Below are 20,458 nucleotides of genomic sequence, written 5' to 3' on the forward strand. Positions count from 1 at the left end.
ATTTTCTTTAAAGCTTATCCCCAGCCTTTGGGTGTTCAAACATGGTGCTCAGTGTCTGCCTATCGGATTCCATTAAGTACTCCAAAAATAAAGTTACATATGGGGAACTATTTACAAACATTCAAACACTGCATAATTTGGGAATGATTAATATTTATCCACATTTCAGAATGAAGACTGGTCATTAATTTTCAGATTATCTACCCATTTCTATTGTGCTGGTCTATTATGCAGCATAGATTCCCTTTCACAATTAAAGGTTTGAGTACATAACATTGAAGACACATATTGTAGCTTGTAGGTTTCCTCTAATTGATTTTTCTGAACAATAAATTGGAAAGATTATCTGGTCAATATGATATGCTGCTGGTTTGCAAAGAACATTTAGTATGCTGTTTCATGGGTAAAGCTTTCTGTAGAAAGTTGTTGGGTAGAATAGCACAGAAACAAAACTTGAGGGTATTTAGATAATGGTTGTATTTCAGACTGCTTATGGAATGGCAAAATAGGAAACATCATTAAAATAGAAGACTGCTCAGAAACTTGACTTTTTGCCCTGACATTTGCTAATACTGGCATACCAATAGTCTTTATAAATAAAAATGGTACCCATACTACACTAAGTTCAACCCTAAAAACTTGTGAATATTGCACTTTTTAGACAGACCACATTTTGGTTTTCTCTCTCTATAACTGCATTAAATATTCTCCTGTGTCAGGAAATACTTTCTTCAGCTTTCTTCATGCTTAAAGTATTGAAGGGGATTTGCCTGTATGTTTTAGGTTGTTTTTCTGAGATTACTACTGCTGAAACTTCCTCTGTGTTGCATATAGTTTTCTAAAATGAGATTTAAGTTCAGTGAACAGTTCAATGCCTGCTGTAATATCAGCAGGCATTAAATTCCTTCAGTCAGAATGTCTGTTCAGGCAGCTTTGATCATCTTCAGATGAGCAGAACCTAGCAGTTGTTTAAAGCACTGAGGAAAAAAGGTAGTATGCAGATAGGATTTCTAAAAACTTATGACATGTAAAGTAGAGTTTGAAGAATGAGAGTCTCATACTGTGACTTTCTGGCATGTGGTAAATATTCAAGCAATAATAAAAAAAAAAAAAGTGGAGAGAGAATTGAATGAAGCTACAGAATAACTCAGGCATCAAGTCCCAGCATATACAGACTCTTCTGAGAGACTGTGAGAATGCTGGGAGTTTGACCTGTACATGCTGCGGCTGTGTTTCAGTAGCAATTCATCTGTTTTTCCATAATAGCAGGAGTTTTCCTGCTGCTGCTTGTGCTTTAATGTGCTTTAGTTGTAAATTGTCTCCAAGCACTGCTTGCATTCCTGAGTCAAATGCCAGTTAAGTTGAACACAGTTCTCTCTGCTGAATGCAAGGTATGTATTTGATGTAGATTCTACATGATGGTTGTATCAGAAGTAGTATTTGATCAGAATAATAGAAAAGTAAGGTCCTTCAGAGACCAATCCATCTGCTTGGTTTTTATTGATATTTGCCAGAAAAAGAGACCAAAAATGTGTTAGGGAATGCAAGGAGCAAGACTGATAGCATTCAGTATAGATTGCTGATCAAGAAAACATTATTAATCATCATTAGATCCAGTATGATGGTAAAAGTCTACACCTCTGCTGTTTTGACAGACTAAATTCTGAGGCACATGCAGCAGTAGGTATATAGGCTCCTTACAGTCTCACGTAGAAAAAAAATCTGTACAGAGTTTAACTGCAAAGGAAAGTTAGAATTTAGAAACATAACATAAAAATATAATTATATGTTTAGAAACATAGGAAAGTTAGAATTTCGTCAGGGCTAGATTTGTACAATGAATCAGGAAAATGTGATTCCTGCCTTGAGGATATTTCTGGTTCTTAGCTTTGTCCTAAACTGGGCTGATATTTATATATTTATCTAAATTATAAAATGAAGGAGCTGCAGGAAAACAGTAGTAGGAAAAAATGAAATTACCTCACAAAATTGTTTCTGTTTCATAGTATCATAATGTATTGAAGTGAGAATTTTACAAGGTGTTAAAGAGAGAAGCAGAAGTAGATTGATAGATGCTTTTCATTTAACATTTGCCCTTTTTTCCCCCCTATGTTTCCAAGTATGTAACAGCAGAGCTACCTTCGAGTTTATTGTGATTTAAATGGTGGCAATTCTGCTAGTAAAATGAAAGTTGGGTTGCATTAGTATTCATAGCACAGGGGCAGGCTGCAGGACAAAACTAATCTGATTATGTGACTGGTTAGCAAATGAACAATCAACGACCTGGCATGAACCTAAGTTGGACTTTGTTCAGAAGTGTTAATGTTTGATTGTTATGTGTTGTGTAATCTTCTGAATATTGTGTTCTCTTTAGTATTTTAATTATATAGTTGTGTTCCACATGTGATTCTGGAGGCCTTTTGCAGCAAACAGGAAATAGTATGCTGAATAAAGAGATTTGAACCTTGGTTAAGGTAAAATGTTAGTGCTATGAACTGTGACAGCTGTTTATGAGCATCAGCTGTCTGGAGTTTCATGTCATTGTGTATTTGAAGAGGAAGGGATGACTGGACACTGTGTTGCCTAAGCAAGGTGGCTTTACTTACAAGCAAGATTTTTATAAGGTACAGCACTGGGCATGTGTTTTTTAATATACAGATGGGGAGGATATTCTTGAATTAACAATGCAGTAAGACTGCTGAGTAGATGGGATTGCATACAACAAAAATTGCTTCCATATTGTGTGATAAAACAGACTTTGTCCAAGTGACCTGCATCTTTGACATCAGTTAAATGCAGTTGTAACTTGTAATCATATTTTTCAGCTGATGCCATTTTGGATACACACAGAAGCCTTTATATTAAAGGTTAGAACCAAACCAAGAAAAGAAACCCACACCAAAAATAAACCTACCCCAACAACGTGAAAAATTCTCAGTGATACATTTTTTTAATGTATAAACAGCGATGATTAATGGTTGTTAGGAGAGCCTGGGAAGTAAATAGAAAACTCAGTTTCTGTATTTTGTTCCAATTAAATCTCCTGCATATAGATTAGCAAGTGCATCTTTTTAGTGAAAACCAAAGTCAAAACAAAACACGTTTACATAAGCTGTATGATTGGCAGTTATCACTTTCTACTGTCCTTTTGATCTTCAAGTGAAACTTTAGCAATCCCAGATTTGCTGATTTTACCATCCAGAAGGAAGAATCTCTGTGAGAAGAGACTGGACATTTAAGAGAGTGTGAAAAACACTATGTAGCAGCTGTGAGAGAAGAGTGACAAAAATCTGAGAGAAACAGCCCTGCAGACACAAAGGTTTAGGAGAAGGAGGTCCCTGATGGAACAGATTCCATGTGGAAAAAGACCGTGGTAACCCAGGTCGTTGCTGAAGCCATGGAGGACTACAGGGGAGCAGGTATCAGCTCTGCAGCCACTGAAGGACCCCTTGGCTGGGGTGCAGGTGGATCTACCTTGAGGGAATCTGTGCTCTGTGGAAAGCCCCCACAGGAGCAGGCTTCTGGCAGGAGATTCCACCCATGGAAGGGAGTCTATGCAGGAGTAGGTATTGTGGCTACTACATTTCTGCTACATTAACTAGACCCAGAATAACACAATAACACACTAGCTAGTCCCAGAAAAACAGAATAACAGAAACCTGTATGAATTAGTTACCTTGTGTAAAGGCTTGGTAAAGAAGGTTCATCTGCAGAACATCTGCAGATGAAATAAAATGTAAGAAATCATTAAAATAGGGGGAGAATATGGAATCATTCATGTTTTTGACAGTTAAGGTAAATCATACCTGGTCTCTAATTTTGCTCTGACCACACATGCTCTCAGCAAAAGTGGGTTTAAAAGCCACTGTTCTAAAGACAGGGCACAGCCTGCCTTGGGAATACTCTATTTGAACTTTAAGCCACTCTTGGTTGACAGCAATTGAACAACTTACTGGTAACTATGGTACTGAGTGAGAACAACACATGATGTGAATGAGTATTACCTGGCAGCTGTGGTGACCTAACAGAGTGTGGGGAAAGGTTAGCAAGTGGCCAACTGATGCATGCCATGTGACTTCAGATCTTGAGCATCATACCTGATGGTTGCATGAAGGTCATATGAGCGTGTTTTTCTCCCATGTTTTGACCAGATTAGAGTGACTACTTGCATCCATGGTGGTAAAGTTTTAGAGTTGTGCTCAGACTGAAACTATCATGAGGCTCATTATCTGGGGACTCTCCCATCCTAAGGGTAAGCAGCCCCCAGGCACATTGTAATTGCAACTGTGCTTATGAACTTACCCATAATGCAACTTGTGGAAGGAAAAAAAATCACTATTGCTGTATGGATCATGTAAATACATTTAAATGAAGTGAGATGCTAGAGCTATTGCTATAGTAATTCTTTGAAAACCATATAGAGTTAATTTTATGCTTAGTTGGATCAATGTATCAAATGAATTGGTTTCTGTCCCCTTGAATTTATGCAGGTAGTAATGTTTGAACAAAGATTTGCTACAGCAAAGCAAATATTAATAAATACAGAATAATAAATGTAAAATACAATGACTCATTCTCTTGTGGTAGGAACATAAACCTTAGCCGAACTTAGGAAAGACTACCAGTAACTACCAGATGGATTTATTATGTAAATAACAACTTTTCACACGTTTTTGAGTGTTTTTGCTCTCAGTAGAACAATCTGAAGGTTGTTAGTAAATGTGTTATACATATTCATGGCATAGACATTTGTACATGTTCACATTCTGTCATAAGACACTATTACTAAATTTACATGAAGGGGTGTTTGTGGGGAAATGAGTGGATTCATTTGACTTCCATGCAATTTTCAGGCTGTTCTAATCCAGGTCACATGGGCTGCAGTTCTAAACCTCCAAGTCTGAAATAAGCCCTTCTAGGTAATAATGTGCCATTCATCCATCACTCTACTCCATTGCCATTCAGTAGCTTTCCATTTTAGAGGTCTCTAGTCAATGACCTGTCCCTAAAGAAAAAACTGCTGTATTTGCAAGCATTTCTGAATGGCAGAGAACTGCAATTAGGAAAAAAAAAGTATATAGCACCCAAATCAGTTGCTGAAGTTTAATAGTCCCCATTACATTTTGAGCTGATTGTTTGTGAGGTTTAATGAAATCTACAGAGCTTTGCAAAAAACATGTCTGAGGGAAGCAGTAGAAAAAGGATCAGTATCTCTTGGTGTCTGTGTATTCCAAACAGAAAATCAAACAGAAAAAGAAGAGCTTCTTTTTAATATCTCCTTTTCTCTTAATTTCTGTAATTTTTTTGGCATTGTTCAAAAAATAATATCCCACTGGCTGTTCCCACTGAGATTTTAATCTGCAGTCATACTAGTGTAAATTATGTATGTAAAATACCATTTTACATAGCTGTATAAGCAGCAATTTTATTTTCATTAAGTCTTAAGTTAAAATTTGCACCTATGTTAAATACTCATGGCTTAAAATAGATGGTCTGAAAGCACAGAACATTAAATATGTGTTTCCAAAGGTACATAAACTTCTAGGCAGTAATAAAGGAGGATATGGATTTATCTGTTATCTTTGTGAAGTCTTAACTTTTGACTTCTAAAAAAGAATGGTTTTGCTAGAGTCACTTTGAATCTTTCTACTAGCAAATGAAGACACTGACAGTCAGTGCTTTTTATTTTGTGCTTTTTAAATACAAAGAAAGAAAACCCTACCTTCTGAGGTTTAGTGTTTAACATGCTTAGAGAACCTCATTTGAGTAAGATAGGTTTAACTTCCCCTACAAATGCATGGAGACCAGAGTGATACGAATACTGGTTTGTCTCTTTCCTTAAAAATATTAAAAGGAAAAGCATTAGAAGGTAGGCATAATTAAGCTGTTACAACACAATACAAAGCACCTTGGCTCAGTTACTTTTGGAGGCAAATAATGATGGGCTCAGCTCTTGCAGTGTTAGATCTAAAAAATTCTTAAGTCTCGTGCTTGTTTGGCGTAGGATCTTTCTGGACTCAAACGCTGATGTTGCTGTGCTGCAGATGGTTGTTTTAGGTCTGTGATTGCCACCTCTCCTGCAGCACTTGGCTTTGAGCATGCTGTAGCATGGATTGTTCCACTGGTCACACAGGGCAACAGGCTGGAGTTGTTTGGGTTTTTTTGGGGTTTTTTTTTGGATTGATGCTGGTCACTTGCCAGACTGTTTACTTCCAGCCCACAGGAAGATGGCTGATAGAGACAGACAAGTATCTGCAGTGACTAAAGGAGCATGGAGAGCAACATGCAAATACTAATTTGTCTTTTGTGTGCATAATCACTCTTTAGAAGTGGCATTGAAGGAAACCCTGTCAATTAGTTTAGCTTATTGTTTTATCTTGATAGAATTTACGTAGTTTGAAAGCAATTTCTGTGCAGCTGAAAGCGAGGTAGTTCAGAAAGCAGAGGTAAACAAGTGCTCTGTTATACTTGGAACCCACAGTCAGTACCTCACATAATGCACTTGTGTTCTGGTGAGGAGGAGCTGTGCAATAACACCAGTCAAATTCACGAAGCCAGAAGTGATACTCTCAGAATTTCTGATTATGAAAGCAACAGATTGAGTTATCACACCAGAGTCTTTGCAAAAATGCTGAAGGATAGTTTATATGTCATTTAATGCAGTTCAGGGTAGTGAACACTAACAATATCATTGATCATAAAGGTGAAAAAAGTTATTTTATTTGTATATTCATACTTGCAAAGTGAAAATGCAGAGTTTAATTGTTGCTTTCAGTTTAAATCACTTAATATGTGGATGCTTCCAAAAGAAATCTAATAGTGGCACATCAAGTGCTTCACTGTGTTGCCCCTGTCAAGCCATCATGCCAGTCTAACAGCTCTATTACCTTTGCTATTTCCTCCTTAGAAATATTTTAGCCACTGCTATAGCTGTATTTGATAATAAATTAAAACTACTCATAAATGTGTGCAGTGTATAAAACCTGTTCTTTAAATGAGATTAAGTTCTTGAGAAGTTGTAACATGATATTCTACTACATTCTACAAAGGGTTGTTAGTTGGCTGAGAGGAACTCAAAAGTGCTTGAAGTTTGCATGGAATTAGTTCCAACAATCCCTATATAAATACATTTTTTTAAACTCCCATTTCATTGTTTTATGGGCAGGAATCTAAAAAGTGAGAGATCAGATCAGGATTTATTCTGCAAGTTCCACAGACAAGTAATTTGCTATCAAGCAAAAACTAATTCTGTTAATTTAAGAAAATAATTCCACTGACCTGGAATTTGAGGTCATGAGTGCAATACTTGAGAAATATGGAATTTTGGCCAAATAAATTCCTGTTATTAATATATGAATCTGTTACCTTTTCTATTTAGATTTATCTCAGAATGGGAAAGGCATTTGGTGACAATATTTTATATAGCACTAAGCCTTAATGATCTTAGCCTGAGAATTTGTGCTTATGGAAGAGTGCAGATTAGTTGATGTATAAAAGTAAACCAAAAAGAAATCTCTAAAAATTAGATCTCAGTGCTATTTTTCAGTAAAATTAAAACCACTTTAGAGGGTGCAGGTGTAAGACATTTCAGACAGCTTGCATAATTATAGTTTCATGCAGTAACGAATAAAAAGTAAACACTGAGAAAGAGAACGTAATTTGAAAATCCAAGTGTTCTTATAGCTGTTCAAGACAATGTGTGTGTAATTGAAGTGTAACTCTACACAGAGAATATTTGATATTCTGTACTGTGCTTCAGAGGCTGCTGTAATACTGTTTAACATGACTGATCTGGTTGTGGGTTGATCTTCAAAATCCATTATTCTTTCAAACAGGTGAAGAAAAACCAAGTGATCAGCTGCTGACTTAGGGGCCAGGTACAACTGAGCTGTGGTTTCTGTGGCATTACCTTGAGGGATGGCTGTGCTAATGGGGAGGCATCTGTGTGAGAACTTGAGCTCAAGTGGAAACAGGTTACTATGATACACAGCAACATACACACACCAAATTAAGTAGCAGGAGTCCCCTGTCTATGATCTAGTCTGCAAAGTATGTCATACACATCTCCTGGTTCTTGGCTGCAAGCTGTTGCCATGGCCTGTGGAAGGTTGCTAAGTTGCAGAATGTTTACACTCTCATTCTAGACTGCAATTCCTATTTCCAAGGGTTTCTTTATATCTGGATGAAAGTAATGTTTCTTAGCAATGATTATTTGTGTGACAGGTAAGTGAATTTAGAGAAGCTTGTCAAGTCAGCCAATATAAAGTTTCTTTAAAATAAAGAGATGTGCAGTGGAAAATTTGGTAAATACATGAAACCAGGAAGATAAGCAGCAGCAATGTGTTGTATTGATGCAGTGATACAACAACAGATTCATATATGGAAAGAAGATAAGAGAGTATATGCTCCGTATGCTGTTACATACACTTGAGCATTAAATCTCTGTTTACACTGAGAAAAATCCTTTAGTTTGTGTTTGCTTAATTTTTAAAAAGCCAGTAAAGGTTTCCCTTTACTGTTCCAATTCCAAAGCTGTTTGATCATTATACAATAAAATGGCTCTATTTCTAACTTACCTAAAATCTAGTTGAACTTTTCAGCAAGACTTCAATTTTTTTAGGCTGTTTATTAAATTCCTGTCAGTTTTGGAGCTTATTAAATTTGGAGTTAAAATTAAATTAATAGAGTATATTAAATTTCTGTCAGTTTTGGAGCTAGAAACTTCCTGCTTAAGCACATATTGAGAAGGAAATTTTCTTGTCAAACTTCCTTTCCCATGGTTGCTTTTCCCACCTTTTATTCAACATCTACTGCTGTGTGTGACTTCCTGAAATAATGCTGGTCATGCAGAAAACAATTTCAATTAAAAAGTCTGCATAATGAAAATTAAGGAATTAATTTTTTCTTAAAATGGCCCCAGGAATATAATATACAGGAACTTTCTATCAGTCAGTAATTTCCTGGGGATCCCAAGAACACTGAAACCTGCACAGGTACAGAGGGTACTTTAGACTGGAGCACAGTTATTAGGACCTGTGAGCATCGGCTTTTGAAAGTGGACGGATTATTTAAGTCTCCCCAGAAAAAAGACAGGCACATTGTTCTACTTAAAAATTAATCTGTTATGTTGCACTTAAGTTTTGGGTCAGATTGCATTCTCTTAACTAATGAAATAAAGTTTTGCTATTCTGTACAGTCAAGTATTTGTTTTTGCAGTCTTGTTTCTAAAGAGCAAAAACACTTCTTTTTTCCCTTACATAGATATTTTAATTAGAAACTTGATATAACATTGGTGATAACAGGCTGGTTTCAAAAATAAAGCTTACAATGAGTTAATATTGTAATGATTACTGCTACATACTGTTTTTCACTCAAGAATCTCCAGGTGATTTGATCTCCAAGTAAGCATTTGGCCTCTCTTGTCCCTTTGTGCCCAGCAGAAGAGCTGTGTTCCTCCTAGGGCTACCAGAACTCTGGGTTGGCTTGGGTCACAGCATCCCACTGCAAATGCACCACAGATAACCTGGAGCATCCCTCCAAAAACTGTGTGGCTTACTCTGGGCAGGAAAGGAGCCATGTGCTGGACTAGTCTGCAATATTCATTGATTTCTGGACATCGATGAACCTGATGGGACATCTGTAAGGGCCCCATGCTGGAATATGTTGGGACTTTTTCCAGCTCCCAAGGCATATGAGGCTGGGGAGGATGCAGACGGCTTTATTGGATGTTGAAAAAAGAAACCTACCAGATCAGTTATTCCTGTATGTATTTCTATCATGTTTACTGTAATGTTATTGTGTATTTATACTGCCAAGTCTCTTGTAAAAACAACAAACTTTTTAAAAAATATGCTACACAAACTCCCATGCAAAAATGAAAACCATCTCCCATAGTGTCCTACCTGCTACTGCAGAGTAAGTTTTCAGTGTAATTCCTAAAATGGTCAGTCCTGACAGAAGTTCTGTAGCTTAGCCTGCATAAAGGGTTGTTCCTAACAATAAGCAGCTAGAATGGTTCACGCAGTTATCACTGCTCTGACCCAGCTCAACTTAAAACTAAAAATTATGGATAGCAGTGCTTATCTGTTAACAAGTTCTTTAATTCTTAGTCTTCTTTCAGTCTTCAGTCTATAAAGGTATTCCTTAGCTACTGTATTGTCAAATTAGAAGTATTGGTGAGAACATTAGTTCATAGTTCTATCAGAATTGATACAAGAGGGACAGTTAGAATTCAATTAGAAGGTCTGGGTCCATAGATTGATTAGATTAATCAACACAATTAACTTTCACTTAAACCAGTGGTCTTAAATTATTTGCACTAGAATAGGGTTTCTTTCATATTTAGCTCAATCTCTTTGAAGAAATACAGGCTTTCTAAATTTTTCAGCAATGAACATTTTACCCAAATCACTAATACATCTAAATCAGTTTATCACATAATATAAATGTTTGCCTTTTTTACAAGCAAGACTGCGTACCATGTGCTGCCTTTCTCTTTTCTATAATTAGCAGAAACATTTGGAAATTGCAATAACACTTTCTCTGTATCTTTACAAGAAAGAAAATGACCTAAAAAGGGAAGAAAGGCGAGTCTAGGAAGGAGCACTGCTAATCTAAACATCACCCACAACTTGCAATCAGGAACACCCCCTCCCTTCTCCAACCAGATCTTTCTGTATTTGTGTTTTGTTTTTGTTATTCAAACTCTCTCTCTTCACTACAGACTTCCCTACTTGGAAATATTATCATGTGAGATCACTGTACAGCAATAACAAATAAAGCTGTTCCAAGCTGCAAACTGGGCTATGGGGTACAAGTTTGGAATCAGTAAAGAACACGTACACTGCAGACACAGGCTACCCCAACGTGGAACTATTAAGTTTATCGGTCATTTTAGTACTGTTCACATTGATCAGATAACTGTGTGCTATCTCTATACCGAATGGGCACTTTTCAGGTAAGAAACTTGTGAAGAAAAATACGACTTTCCACTTGGAAAGCTGAATTTTGAACTGCTGTACACTGTCAGACTTCTAAACTACTATCTTTACTAAAATTTCAGGCAGCAATACTTTGCCCACGCTTTCTGATTGTAACAAATGATTTAAAACTCTTGGCTTCACAAAAATGCCACAATTTTATCCCTGAAAAGACACTATAAGAAATTAGACTTCTGCAGAAGGTTAGAACTATGATTCTGTAAAAGTTTAGTGCACAGCAAGTGAAAATGCCTTTAAATACATTACATGTTTGCAAATAAAGTCACAGCTCCAATTTCTGGACATTCAGACTTCCCTAGAATCCTTTCTAGGATGCAGCCATTAGGCAGAAAACTGAAGGCATAACTAATGGTTGGTTGATGTTAAGCTGGTACACAGCCTCGGTGAGTCCTCCTGTGAGATCCCCACCACCTGCACAAATTTTGGATAATAAACAAGCTGATTAGTTGGAAATTAAATAAGGCTATGTGTTGGTACAGTTTAGGTGAAATCCACAAAGCAGTTGATTCTTGCAGAAACTGTGATCTCTCGAGTCTCTTCTTGCACGCTAATGCTGTGTAAAAATAAGCTGTCTTTTTTTTTCATACAATTCTTCCCTTTTTGCCAGTTAGAAACAGCTTTAGCAAATGCCTGGGATGGTAGCAGCAACAATAAACTGAAGGCTTTAAAATAAACTTGGCACTAAGTCTCACTGTGTTGCTAGTTCACTGTTCGATTTGAGGTCAATCCAGGCTTCCACTCAGCAAGTGCCTGCTCTAAGTTAAGGATACTGAGAGATCCTAAACAGCTGTGAGGGGCACAAATGCACAGTGTTTATTATTGCAATATAGACAAACTGCTAAGATGGTAGTTTGTTTCCACAGGAATCAACAATTGAAACTATTTTTTGTGATAGTTAAAAGCAGCTTGATTATTAGGGTTTTGCCCCTTTGTGCCAAAGCTTTGTGATGGGAACTGTAAGGCTTGCCAAGTTGGAGTGAGGACTTACTATAGTGGGAAAAAAAAACCCAGAAAGGAAAGTCATGTTTGATTTGTGGGTTTGATTTGTAAAAGATGACTGGATTAGAGGGAAAGCTTTTAGGTTTCAGAATACTGTTGAGGACTGTAGGTGAAGAGCACTGGCCAGGCAATACTAGAATAACAGGTCATTTTGGCAAAGGAAACGATTGTTAATTCCTTAAGAGGATTAGGGTGACAGTTAAAACTAAATTTAGGGTTATGGCAATGGCTCAGCTGTGGAAGTACCTCATGAACTCCATCAGTCCCAAATACTAACAGTAAATGGAACTACTCCCCACTTCCCCTTCCTTTAGTCCAGCTGAAATTCCAGTTTAGAAGGTGATGAATCATAGACCATGCAAATCTAACAGGGGGAGGAAAACCCATACATTTGCCTTTGCTTCTTGACCTTAAAAACAAACCTTACAGCTCCTCAGTCTCAGATCTAATGGTAATAAATTTTATCCTGTCTACAGCCCCCACTCAGCCTGCAATTTCGCTAATATAAACTACTCTTTTGTTCCCACTATCCCCAGCCATGGGACATCCCAAGACAATTTATATTTCTAACTTTTATCTCAGTCTTGCAGAATCCACCAGTAAGATACAGTTTTTCAGTCCTTCCTGTTGATCTCTCAATGTAACCTTAATCTGCAGTAGGGCTTTTGAGGAAAACACAGGAAATCAAGCTGGCCACTTTCTGTCATCTTTAACCTTAATCTAACACACAATATTGAGTGACACAAAATGGACTAAGGCAGATCCTGGAGAAGAAATGGACTGAATTATTTTTAAAGATACTGCTTGACACATCAGCGTCTACAGAACAATCTTTTATTGTTCCACAAGGCTTACAGGTCTATGATGAGGACTCAATATTTACAGGCATAAAAGAGTTCAGATTTTTCCAAATATGGATGTTGCTGGTCTCTCTTTACACTGGGGCTTAGACAACAGCCAGGAACTGAACTGTCAATCAGATGTACTATTGGATCCTGCAGTTTCTTAGCTGAGGCTGTGACTGGAATGAACAGAAGCATATGGTTTTATGTAGACACTATATGCTGGGGTGATTCTAGGATTTCCTGTCATGCTCCAGCTTTAGGATAAAACCACAAAGTTGTTACATTCTGTCTTGTCCATGCTGCTAAAATGAAGGTGTATGGAAAAGAGAGACATCTGAAAGACAATTATGAGATAGGGTATGGGTAGCTGAACTGTAAGGTTGAGCAAAAACAGATTAAAATGTACTGCACTGTTCCAAAAAGGCAGCAGTGCTACATTGAAACCAGCAGAAATGGAGGACAGCAACAATTCCATTTGCTTTGGTTACGTCTGGAAAAGTGGAATATCACTTACACAAGTTCAGTGAGTATCAGTGAAAACTGGCTAAAGCACACTTAAAAATAAATTTGGCAGCACACACACTTCGGTGTCGCCACCCCTGAATAAAGGAAACAAACAGCCATCTTTTGAGGCAGGATTTCTTTTGACTCATTGAAAGGCCTTCATCCTGTTCCCAGAACTTGACCTAAATAAAGTAACCACTCCTCTATTTCTGTCCTTAAAAGTTTCTGAAATGGGTGTATTCAAAGCAGGGACCGCCCTATAAATGGCTGGATTACATCCTCTTCCTCAGTCTTTTTAAGCCCTGAATATTGCTACACGTAGGAGTTGCCAAATTTTCCTCTTCTGGCTGTAAACAGAAAGCGTGCAATGAACTCCAGATTTCTTTTAAAAGCTTTCTAACCTCCCTCAGCATTTCACATTTCTCACCACGGCTGGCTAGCTGTCAGCGGGGAAGACACAAACATCATGAACACTAAAGCGTTATTTGCAGCCAGTCCTGATTTGTAGTTGCACGTATGGCAATTTTTAATGATGCGTTTGCTGCGCTAAATTAAGCCTGGGCTCTTGGGAGTAATTGCAGTGGCTTCCTTTAATGCGGCAATAATCATTGTTAAAGTCAGCATACGTGACGCGTAGCCTTTGGCAACCAAGACAGCCAGCGTTTAGCTGCGGAGAGGATTTTCCATCCCCATTTTAGGAGGCGATCGGGGGTCGATGTTGTCGGAGGGGAAGTTCCCTCGGCTACGTGTGTGCGGCAGCCAAGCCCCGAAACCAGCGCCCCGGGAACGGCCCCGACCGAAGGAGCCACCGCTCGGGCTCCGCCGAGCCCAGGGGCAGCAGCGCTGTCCGGGCCGGTGTCCGGGGCAGGGGCAGTGTCCTGGGCAGTGCCCGGACCCCGGCGGTGTCCGGCCCCCGGCGGAAGGGCGGGCCCGGGCGGCGTCCCAGCGGCGGCCTTGCTGCCGGCCTTGCTGCAGCAGCGGCAGAGCTCGTGTTAAACCACGTTCTTTGTGCGGCAGTGAAATGCTGTTCCGCTTCGGCGTGGTGCTGCCCGCCCGGGTGACGGAGGGCGGCGCGGAGCTGCTGGTGGCCGGCTCGCGGCCGGAGCTGGGCGAGTGGGACCCGCGGCGCGCCGTGCCCATGAGGCGGGCGCGGCCGAGCGCCCCGCTGCCCGCCCAGGAGCCCGCGCTGTGGCTGGCGGAGGTGGCGCTGCCGGACGAGGACGCCGCCGGCCCCTTCTGGTACAAGTTCCTGCGGCGGGAGGGCGGCCACTTCCTCTGGGAAGGTAACGGAGGGGAGCCCTCGCCATCCTGCCCGGCCCCAAGGACGCGCCGGCCCTGCCGGGAGGGGCGGTGCGAGCGTCTCGCCCTGAGGGCAGGCTCCGGCTGCTTCCCGGCCCGGCTGGTGCCTGCCGCGGCTGGGAGGGTGCCCCGCTCGGCCGGGAGGGTGTCCCGCTCGGCCTGAGGGTTCCCCGCTCGGCCGGGGGCCGTGCCCGAGCTCGCAGCTGCCGACAGCCGGCCCGGCGGTGGCCTGAGCACTGCTTGCAGGTAGAGCCGCCCACGCTGCCGTGGCAGCGCGAGCTGGGTTCTCGCAAACAAAAATATTTTTTAACCGAGTGATGGAGGCCGGTGAATGCCGAAGGAGGCGGCCTTTCTAGGTTGGTAAAGGTTATTTGGGACGGCTTCGTTTTTCCCCCTTTTAGGCATCCATTGTCATGTTTCGTTTTGTTTTCTTTCTTTCCCCGTAATTAAAGAATTCAGGATGTCCTAGTACGCACTGTGGTGTGGGTTGTTATTTTATTTCGCTAAGGTGAAATGTCATGAAGGCATTTTCAGGCTAGTAAATTTTGCTATTGTGATTTCTTAAAGAAAAACAGGGAGAAGTTCAGTTACAGCTTTTCCAGACTTCTTGCTGGTTCAGTAGTACTGCCACCTTGTTTTCCTCCTGCTATGTGTTTTCAAATGTTGAATAACTCTAGTCAGTTTCCATGTGCTGATTTAGTATATTGAAGTATTTCAAGTACAAGAGAACACTCAGACAATTGTCTGCTAAGTCAAATAAACCTCTAAATATACCTCCTGTTACTAAGGAATGGATCTGACCACGTGAAAGGAAGACAGATCACTTGGTAATTTGTGATGGTATTTTTTTAAATCACAGCATAATAATCCATGTACCAAAATAACACATTGTAGAGGAGTTGCTTTTCACCCATTTTAAGAATACATACCACACTTCTGAAGTGCCTTTCTGTCATGTAGACTAAAACATGCATGTTGTCGTAACTGTTGCATTTGTTTGTTCTTCTTCATGCTAATAAAAGACTTTGTGTTAATGCTACATTCACAGAAGTTCACATCATGAAGGACTATGTACATCATACAATAGTAATTGTTTTATTTAGCAGGTAAAACAAATAGAATATTCTTCCTGTTTTAACCATGTTTTTCTTTTCCAGAATTGCAGGAAAAGTGAATTTATGGAATAAAAATCTTTACATCTGTCCAAGGAAGCAGAATTGGGTCTCTTTTGAAGGTGCCAAGTTGTACATAATATGACAATAATACTAGTATATAAAGCAGTCCTCACCACGCAGAATGTATAAATAATAGTAGAAATAATTAGAATTCTATAGAAATAATAGAGAATAATGACAGAGAATCGACAATTTTTAGGTCGATGGTTACTGTCTGATTTGGAAATAGCGGTAGCTCAAATTACTGTCTGTTCCAGGGGGCACATTTAGGAAATGTAGTCAGAGTAATACTGTGTTTTGGCAGATTTGTGGTTTTAGGATTAACCTGGGTGTCATTTTGTTCTTGTCATTGTGAATGCTCAGGAGTTTGAGCTCAGTGCTTAGCTGGAATGATAGAAAGCAAGTGGGCATATCATCCAAATGCAGAAGAATTTTTTAATTAGTCATTCATATCAATAATTTTTCATCAATTGATATTTACAGGAAAGCACAAATTTGCTTAAACCTTGAAATTTATTATCTTCATGTATTACATTAAGGCAGCCTAAGGATGTTTTCCTATCCAATAACAGGAATCTTGCAGTTCATCATAATCTAATTTGGTTTAATGTTTTTTGATTTTTGTGGGGTTTTTTTTAATTCTTGATCGATGAAAGTTTTGGCTGTCATCTGCTTATTCTTATAAAAATCACAACTTGAAAAGACGATTTCCTTCTTAAATAAAATAACAAATTTTTTTGTGCTAAACAAATGCTATGCATTGTCTCTTTAGTATCCTGCATGTTTAGAATTAAAATGTGCTTTGGGAAACACTCAGCACTTGCAGAACATCTGCAGTTTTGAAGACATGTTTATGAGGGATAGAGGAAAGTGCAGAATGATACTTGTTTATGTGTTGAGGCATTCATCTGTAACCAGAGAAACTAGTCCACTTATGGATGTCAGATGTTTACATATATTGGATGTTGAAATCATGTGCTGTATTTAAGAAAATTACTTCAGTTTTTTTATTACGACATGTATATGTATGAGAATTCCACTGCCAGTGCATATTGTTTTTATGAATGTACAGTACCGTATCAAATATTTTGAGTACAAATTGCAGCCATTCCAGTGCAGTGGGGAGACTGAAAGATAAAAGTGGGGGTAGTTATTTTTGTGGTCTAGAAGAGTCAAAGTCACAGGCCAATGTTGTGTGGCTTTTGGTAGGAGGCTTTCAGGCAAGGCTTGGCCTGTACAAGATTCCCCAGGTTGTTACTTGTGCCTGGATGGAACAAGTTCCCCTCCCTAGGAGGAGGAGGTGGGAGCTGAGACTCCCCTGTGCTCCTGAGGGATCAGATTCTTGCCCCTGCTGTCCCAGGGAGATGTTGCTGGTCTGCACCCAGGACCTGTCACTTAAAGCCATTGAGCATTTCTGGCTCAGCATAACCAACTGAGAATCTGTTTAATAGGTTTAGAAAGAAACTAAATTCATGTATGTACATTTTTTCCCCCCAGCTGCACCTGTGTGTCTGTGTACTTTGTTTTTGATGTTGATTCTTCAAAACTGGACTTAGCATCTCTCAGCTTGGAAAGTAAAAGTATTTTGTGCCTACTGTCAAAACGAAATAAACACAAAATTAAACTTATGTTTGAATTTGTTTTTGTGAGTTTATGATGGAACACTCATCTGTGCCTTTTTCCCCTTACTTTCATCTAAATAAACTGCAGGTACTAATCAAGAAACATGTATAAAAGGACAGGGAATTTACTAGAAGTTTTCTCCAAACTTTATTTTGAGATGATAGAATACAATCTGCTGACACTATATTTTTGGGAAGGGGAAAAATAAATTAAATAAAAACCTACTAAAGCTTGTAGTACATACATAAGCTTGTATTGTAAAATGTTGATCTTTTGTTCCCCAGATAAATTGTGGATGCCCCTTCCTTGAAGTATTGAAGGCAAGGTTGGATGGGGCTCTGAGCAACTTGGTCTACTGAAAGTGTCCCTGCCTGGGGAAGAGGTGGGAGGCTTGGAACTGGATGATCTTTAAGGCTTCCAACCCAAACCAGTTTGTTATTCTGTGATTTTCATGTAGCTCTTAATTTGGTGTAGATGGAGCTTGCTTGAAGCTTGAAAGATGCAGTATCACCAGTGAAAGCTCAAAAGCAGGATCAGATGATGTTCTAGTAATTTGTTCAGGTGAGCAGATCCTTAATCCTTCCAAAAAAACTCCCATCTCTAGTTCTGGTTTTGGGGAGGGAGGAGAGAAAAGGAGGTGTATTGTTTGCAAGACAATACAATACAGTGCAATTTAGAAATTATTATGTTATTCATTCTGTGGTATGTTGGCCTTCCAACATTTCCAGTTCACACTCCTGTGGTGAGCCTGTTTGTGTAAACCAAAAGATTGGTACATTTATAGAGTAATAAAAGTATTCACATCATTGTAATAGAATCAGAAATAAATTCTCATAAGTTTCAAGGGTTGAGCACCCAATTGGTTGAGAACATTGGTGATAATTAAGCACATTAAAATTTCATTTTTAAAGTGTTAAAACTTAAAGCGATCTTTTGGCCTCAGCTCTTTGAACAAAACAGGTATAATTTCTTAATTTAAAAGAGTAGATTCTTGCAAGGCTGAATGGGAAGGTAAGGTATAGTTGCCATTTGCAATGGAGAGATTATAACAACAAAAATTACTTGGGGCTAGGCCTTAGCAAGATATGCAAAGTAAAAATTCTTTTGAGGCTATTCTGAGAAGTACAGTTGGATACAATATTCATTTCTGTAACAGATCCATTTTTTTTTCCTTTTCTCCAAAGCTAATCTGCAGATCCCTAAAATAGGTAGCAGTTCTGTTATTAAAACAAACAAACAAACAAACAAACAAACCACAGCCAAACAAAAACCCCAGCAAACTGTGAAGAGTTTCTTTTCTTCATGGCTCTCTTAATGCAGATATTTCATGTAGTGCTGTCCCCACTGGGTGGTGCCATATTCCCTGTGTATAGCTAGTGGCTGCCTAATGCCTTGCATGTTTCATTAGTATTTAGTATAATCTGTTCTGCTTTTGAAAATAATCCAGAGTGTTTCTTACTTTCCCACTCCCAGTCTTGTTCTGAGGTAGGTGGTGACTAGAAATTAACATAAAGCACAAGTTATGTGATAGTTGAGTAATTGTACATCACAGGCATCTTTTTCCTGCAAAGCTGCTGCTTTCTGGACAGGGCTAGATACCTTAACACCTTTCAGATGTGACAAAACTTAACGAGTAGGAGTGGATAACTTTGAATTCTTCAACCCAATACTTACTTAAGGAATGGAAATAAACTTTTGAAGTGTGATAGCTCCTGGTGTTTTGTTCTTCAACCCCCTCAAGACATATACATAGCTTGTATTTTGGCAATTAAATGGCAGCAAGATTCTCATTAGTTCCTGTCTGCTTATCATCATTAACCAGCTTATACTGAGCAGGCATCCAGACATCAGTAAAACAATGTAGAGTGGCCTATGTGAAACTGCAAAATTACAAGAATAAAAATAATACACTTGCATTTTTCTGGGTTTGGCAGGCATGCATCTTTTCCTACCCACAGAGATAATCAGAGGCCAGTTCTGATTTCTCTGAGAGTCTAATTAAAGCCTTTGTGGTTATAGTGGCAAATTTACAATAAATGCATTGTTTATGCAAATCCTGTATTTACCATTTTTCCCGTCCCTTGCTTCCAAGTGGTCATAGCATGCAGTAGGGCTCAACAACTTATTTTCTATGGCAAGAAACACTAAGAAGTGGTAAGTAACTGGGATGATACTTTGGTTAAGATATTGCCATGGTTACCATTTTGATGTAGCTCATTTCAAGCCTATTCTGGTATGATAGAAAGTAGCAATCAGTGGTAGACAGTACAGTAGAGTGTCAAAGCAAATGGGAAGGTGGTATTAGATTATACATTTTATTACTATCAGCCATTATTATCTCATCTGTATTTCCTTTAGCCTTATTTCTACCATCTGTCAGAAAAGAAATTGTCTTTTACATGAGGAAAATTTCCTTCTAGTTCCTTTTCTCTGGCTTCATCTCCATCATTAAACCAGGAATTTGGTTAAAATCTCTTAGTACGGTAGAAGTTCCCACTGAAAAATGCCTGAGCATAGAGAGAGAAATAAAACATGTTTTTGAAAGTTGCCTTTGAAAATTCTGATTTTCTTATATCTGATTTAAAAGAAAAAGAAAAAAAAAAAAAAAACCCATGGTGATCAACAGCATAAAGTGTTGAGAACAGCTTTCTTGTAAACTTTTGTTTTAATTCTGGCATAATCTCAAAATATAATTCTATCAAAAATTTTCTTAGGATATATAAACAGACTAAGAAGTCTCAAATTCAGCCTTGATTTTAATAGAATTAAAACTTGTTTCCATGGTTCTATGTAGCAGCTCTACCAAAAGAGAAGTTGAAACAGTCTGCTATAAGTCTGGTGGAATATAAACACGTGATGTATGATGCAAATGGTTTTCTTCTTTTTGGCTACCTCTTCTTGGCTTGCAAATGCAAGGAAACATTTCTGAAAATCAAACCAGTTAAGAAGGAGCTACTGAACTAGGTGTGGAAAATTAACAGTTTTGTCTTACATTAGTACTAGGTATTTAAGT

The 20,458-nt window shown here is 38.8% G+C and overlaps 1 protein-coding gene across 4 annotated transcripts in view; it reads left to right on the top strand.

Annotated features, from left to right (window-relative positions):
• The first annotated feature begins 98 nt into the window (after positions 1 to 98).
• EPM2A (EPM2A glucan phosphatase, laforin) overlaps positions 99 to 20,458 on the top strand; it is a 49,417-nt gene continuing 29,057 nt past the window's right edge. Inside the window, exons 1-2 of one of the 4 annotated variants that reach the window (XR_004496365.1) lie at positions 14,549 to 14,631; positions 15,805 to 17,450. Coding sequence is in view for 2 of the 4 variants with exons in the window: in XM_015622299.3 (XP_015477785.1) it covers positions 14,064 to 14,631 (568 nt within the window). In the remaining 2 variants the exon portion in view is untranslated. The other 3 variants (XR_004496364.1, XM_015622299.3, XM_033512695.1) reach the window with 3 other exon arrangements.

The sequence above is a fragment of the Parus major genome, chromosome 3 (assembly GCF_001522545.3).
Source record: "Parus major isolate Abel chromosome 3, Parus_major1.1, whole genome shotgun sequence".
Taxonomy (NCBI): domain Eukaryota; kingdom Metazoa; phylum Chordata; class Aves; order Passeriformes; family Paridae; genus Parus; species Parus major.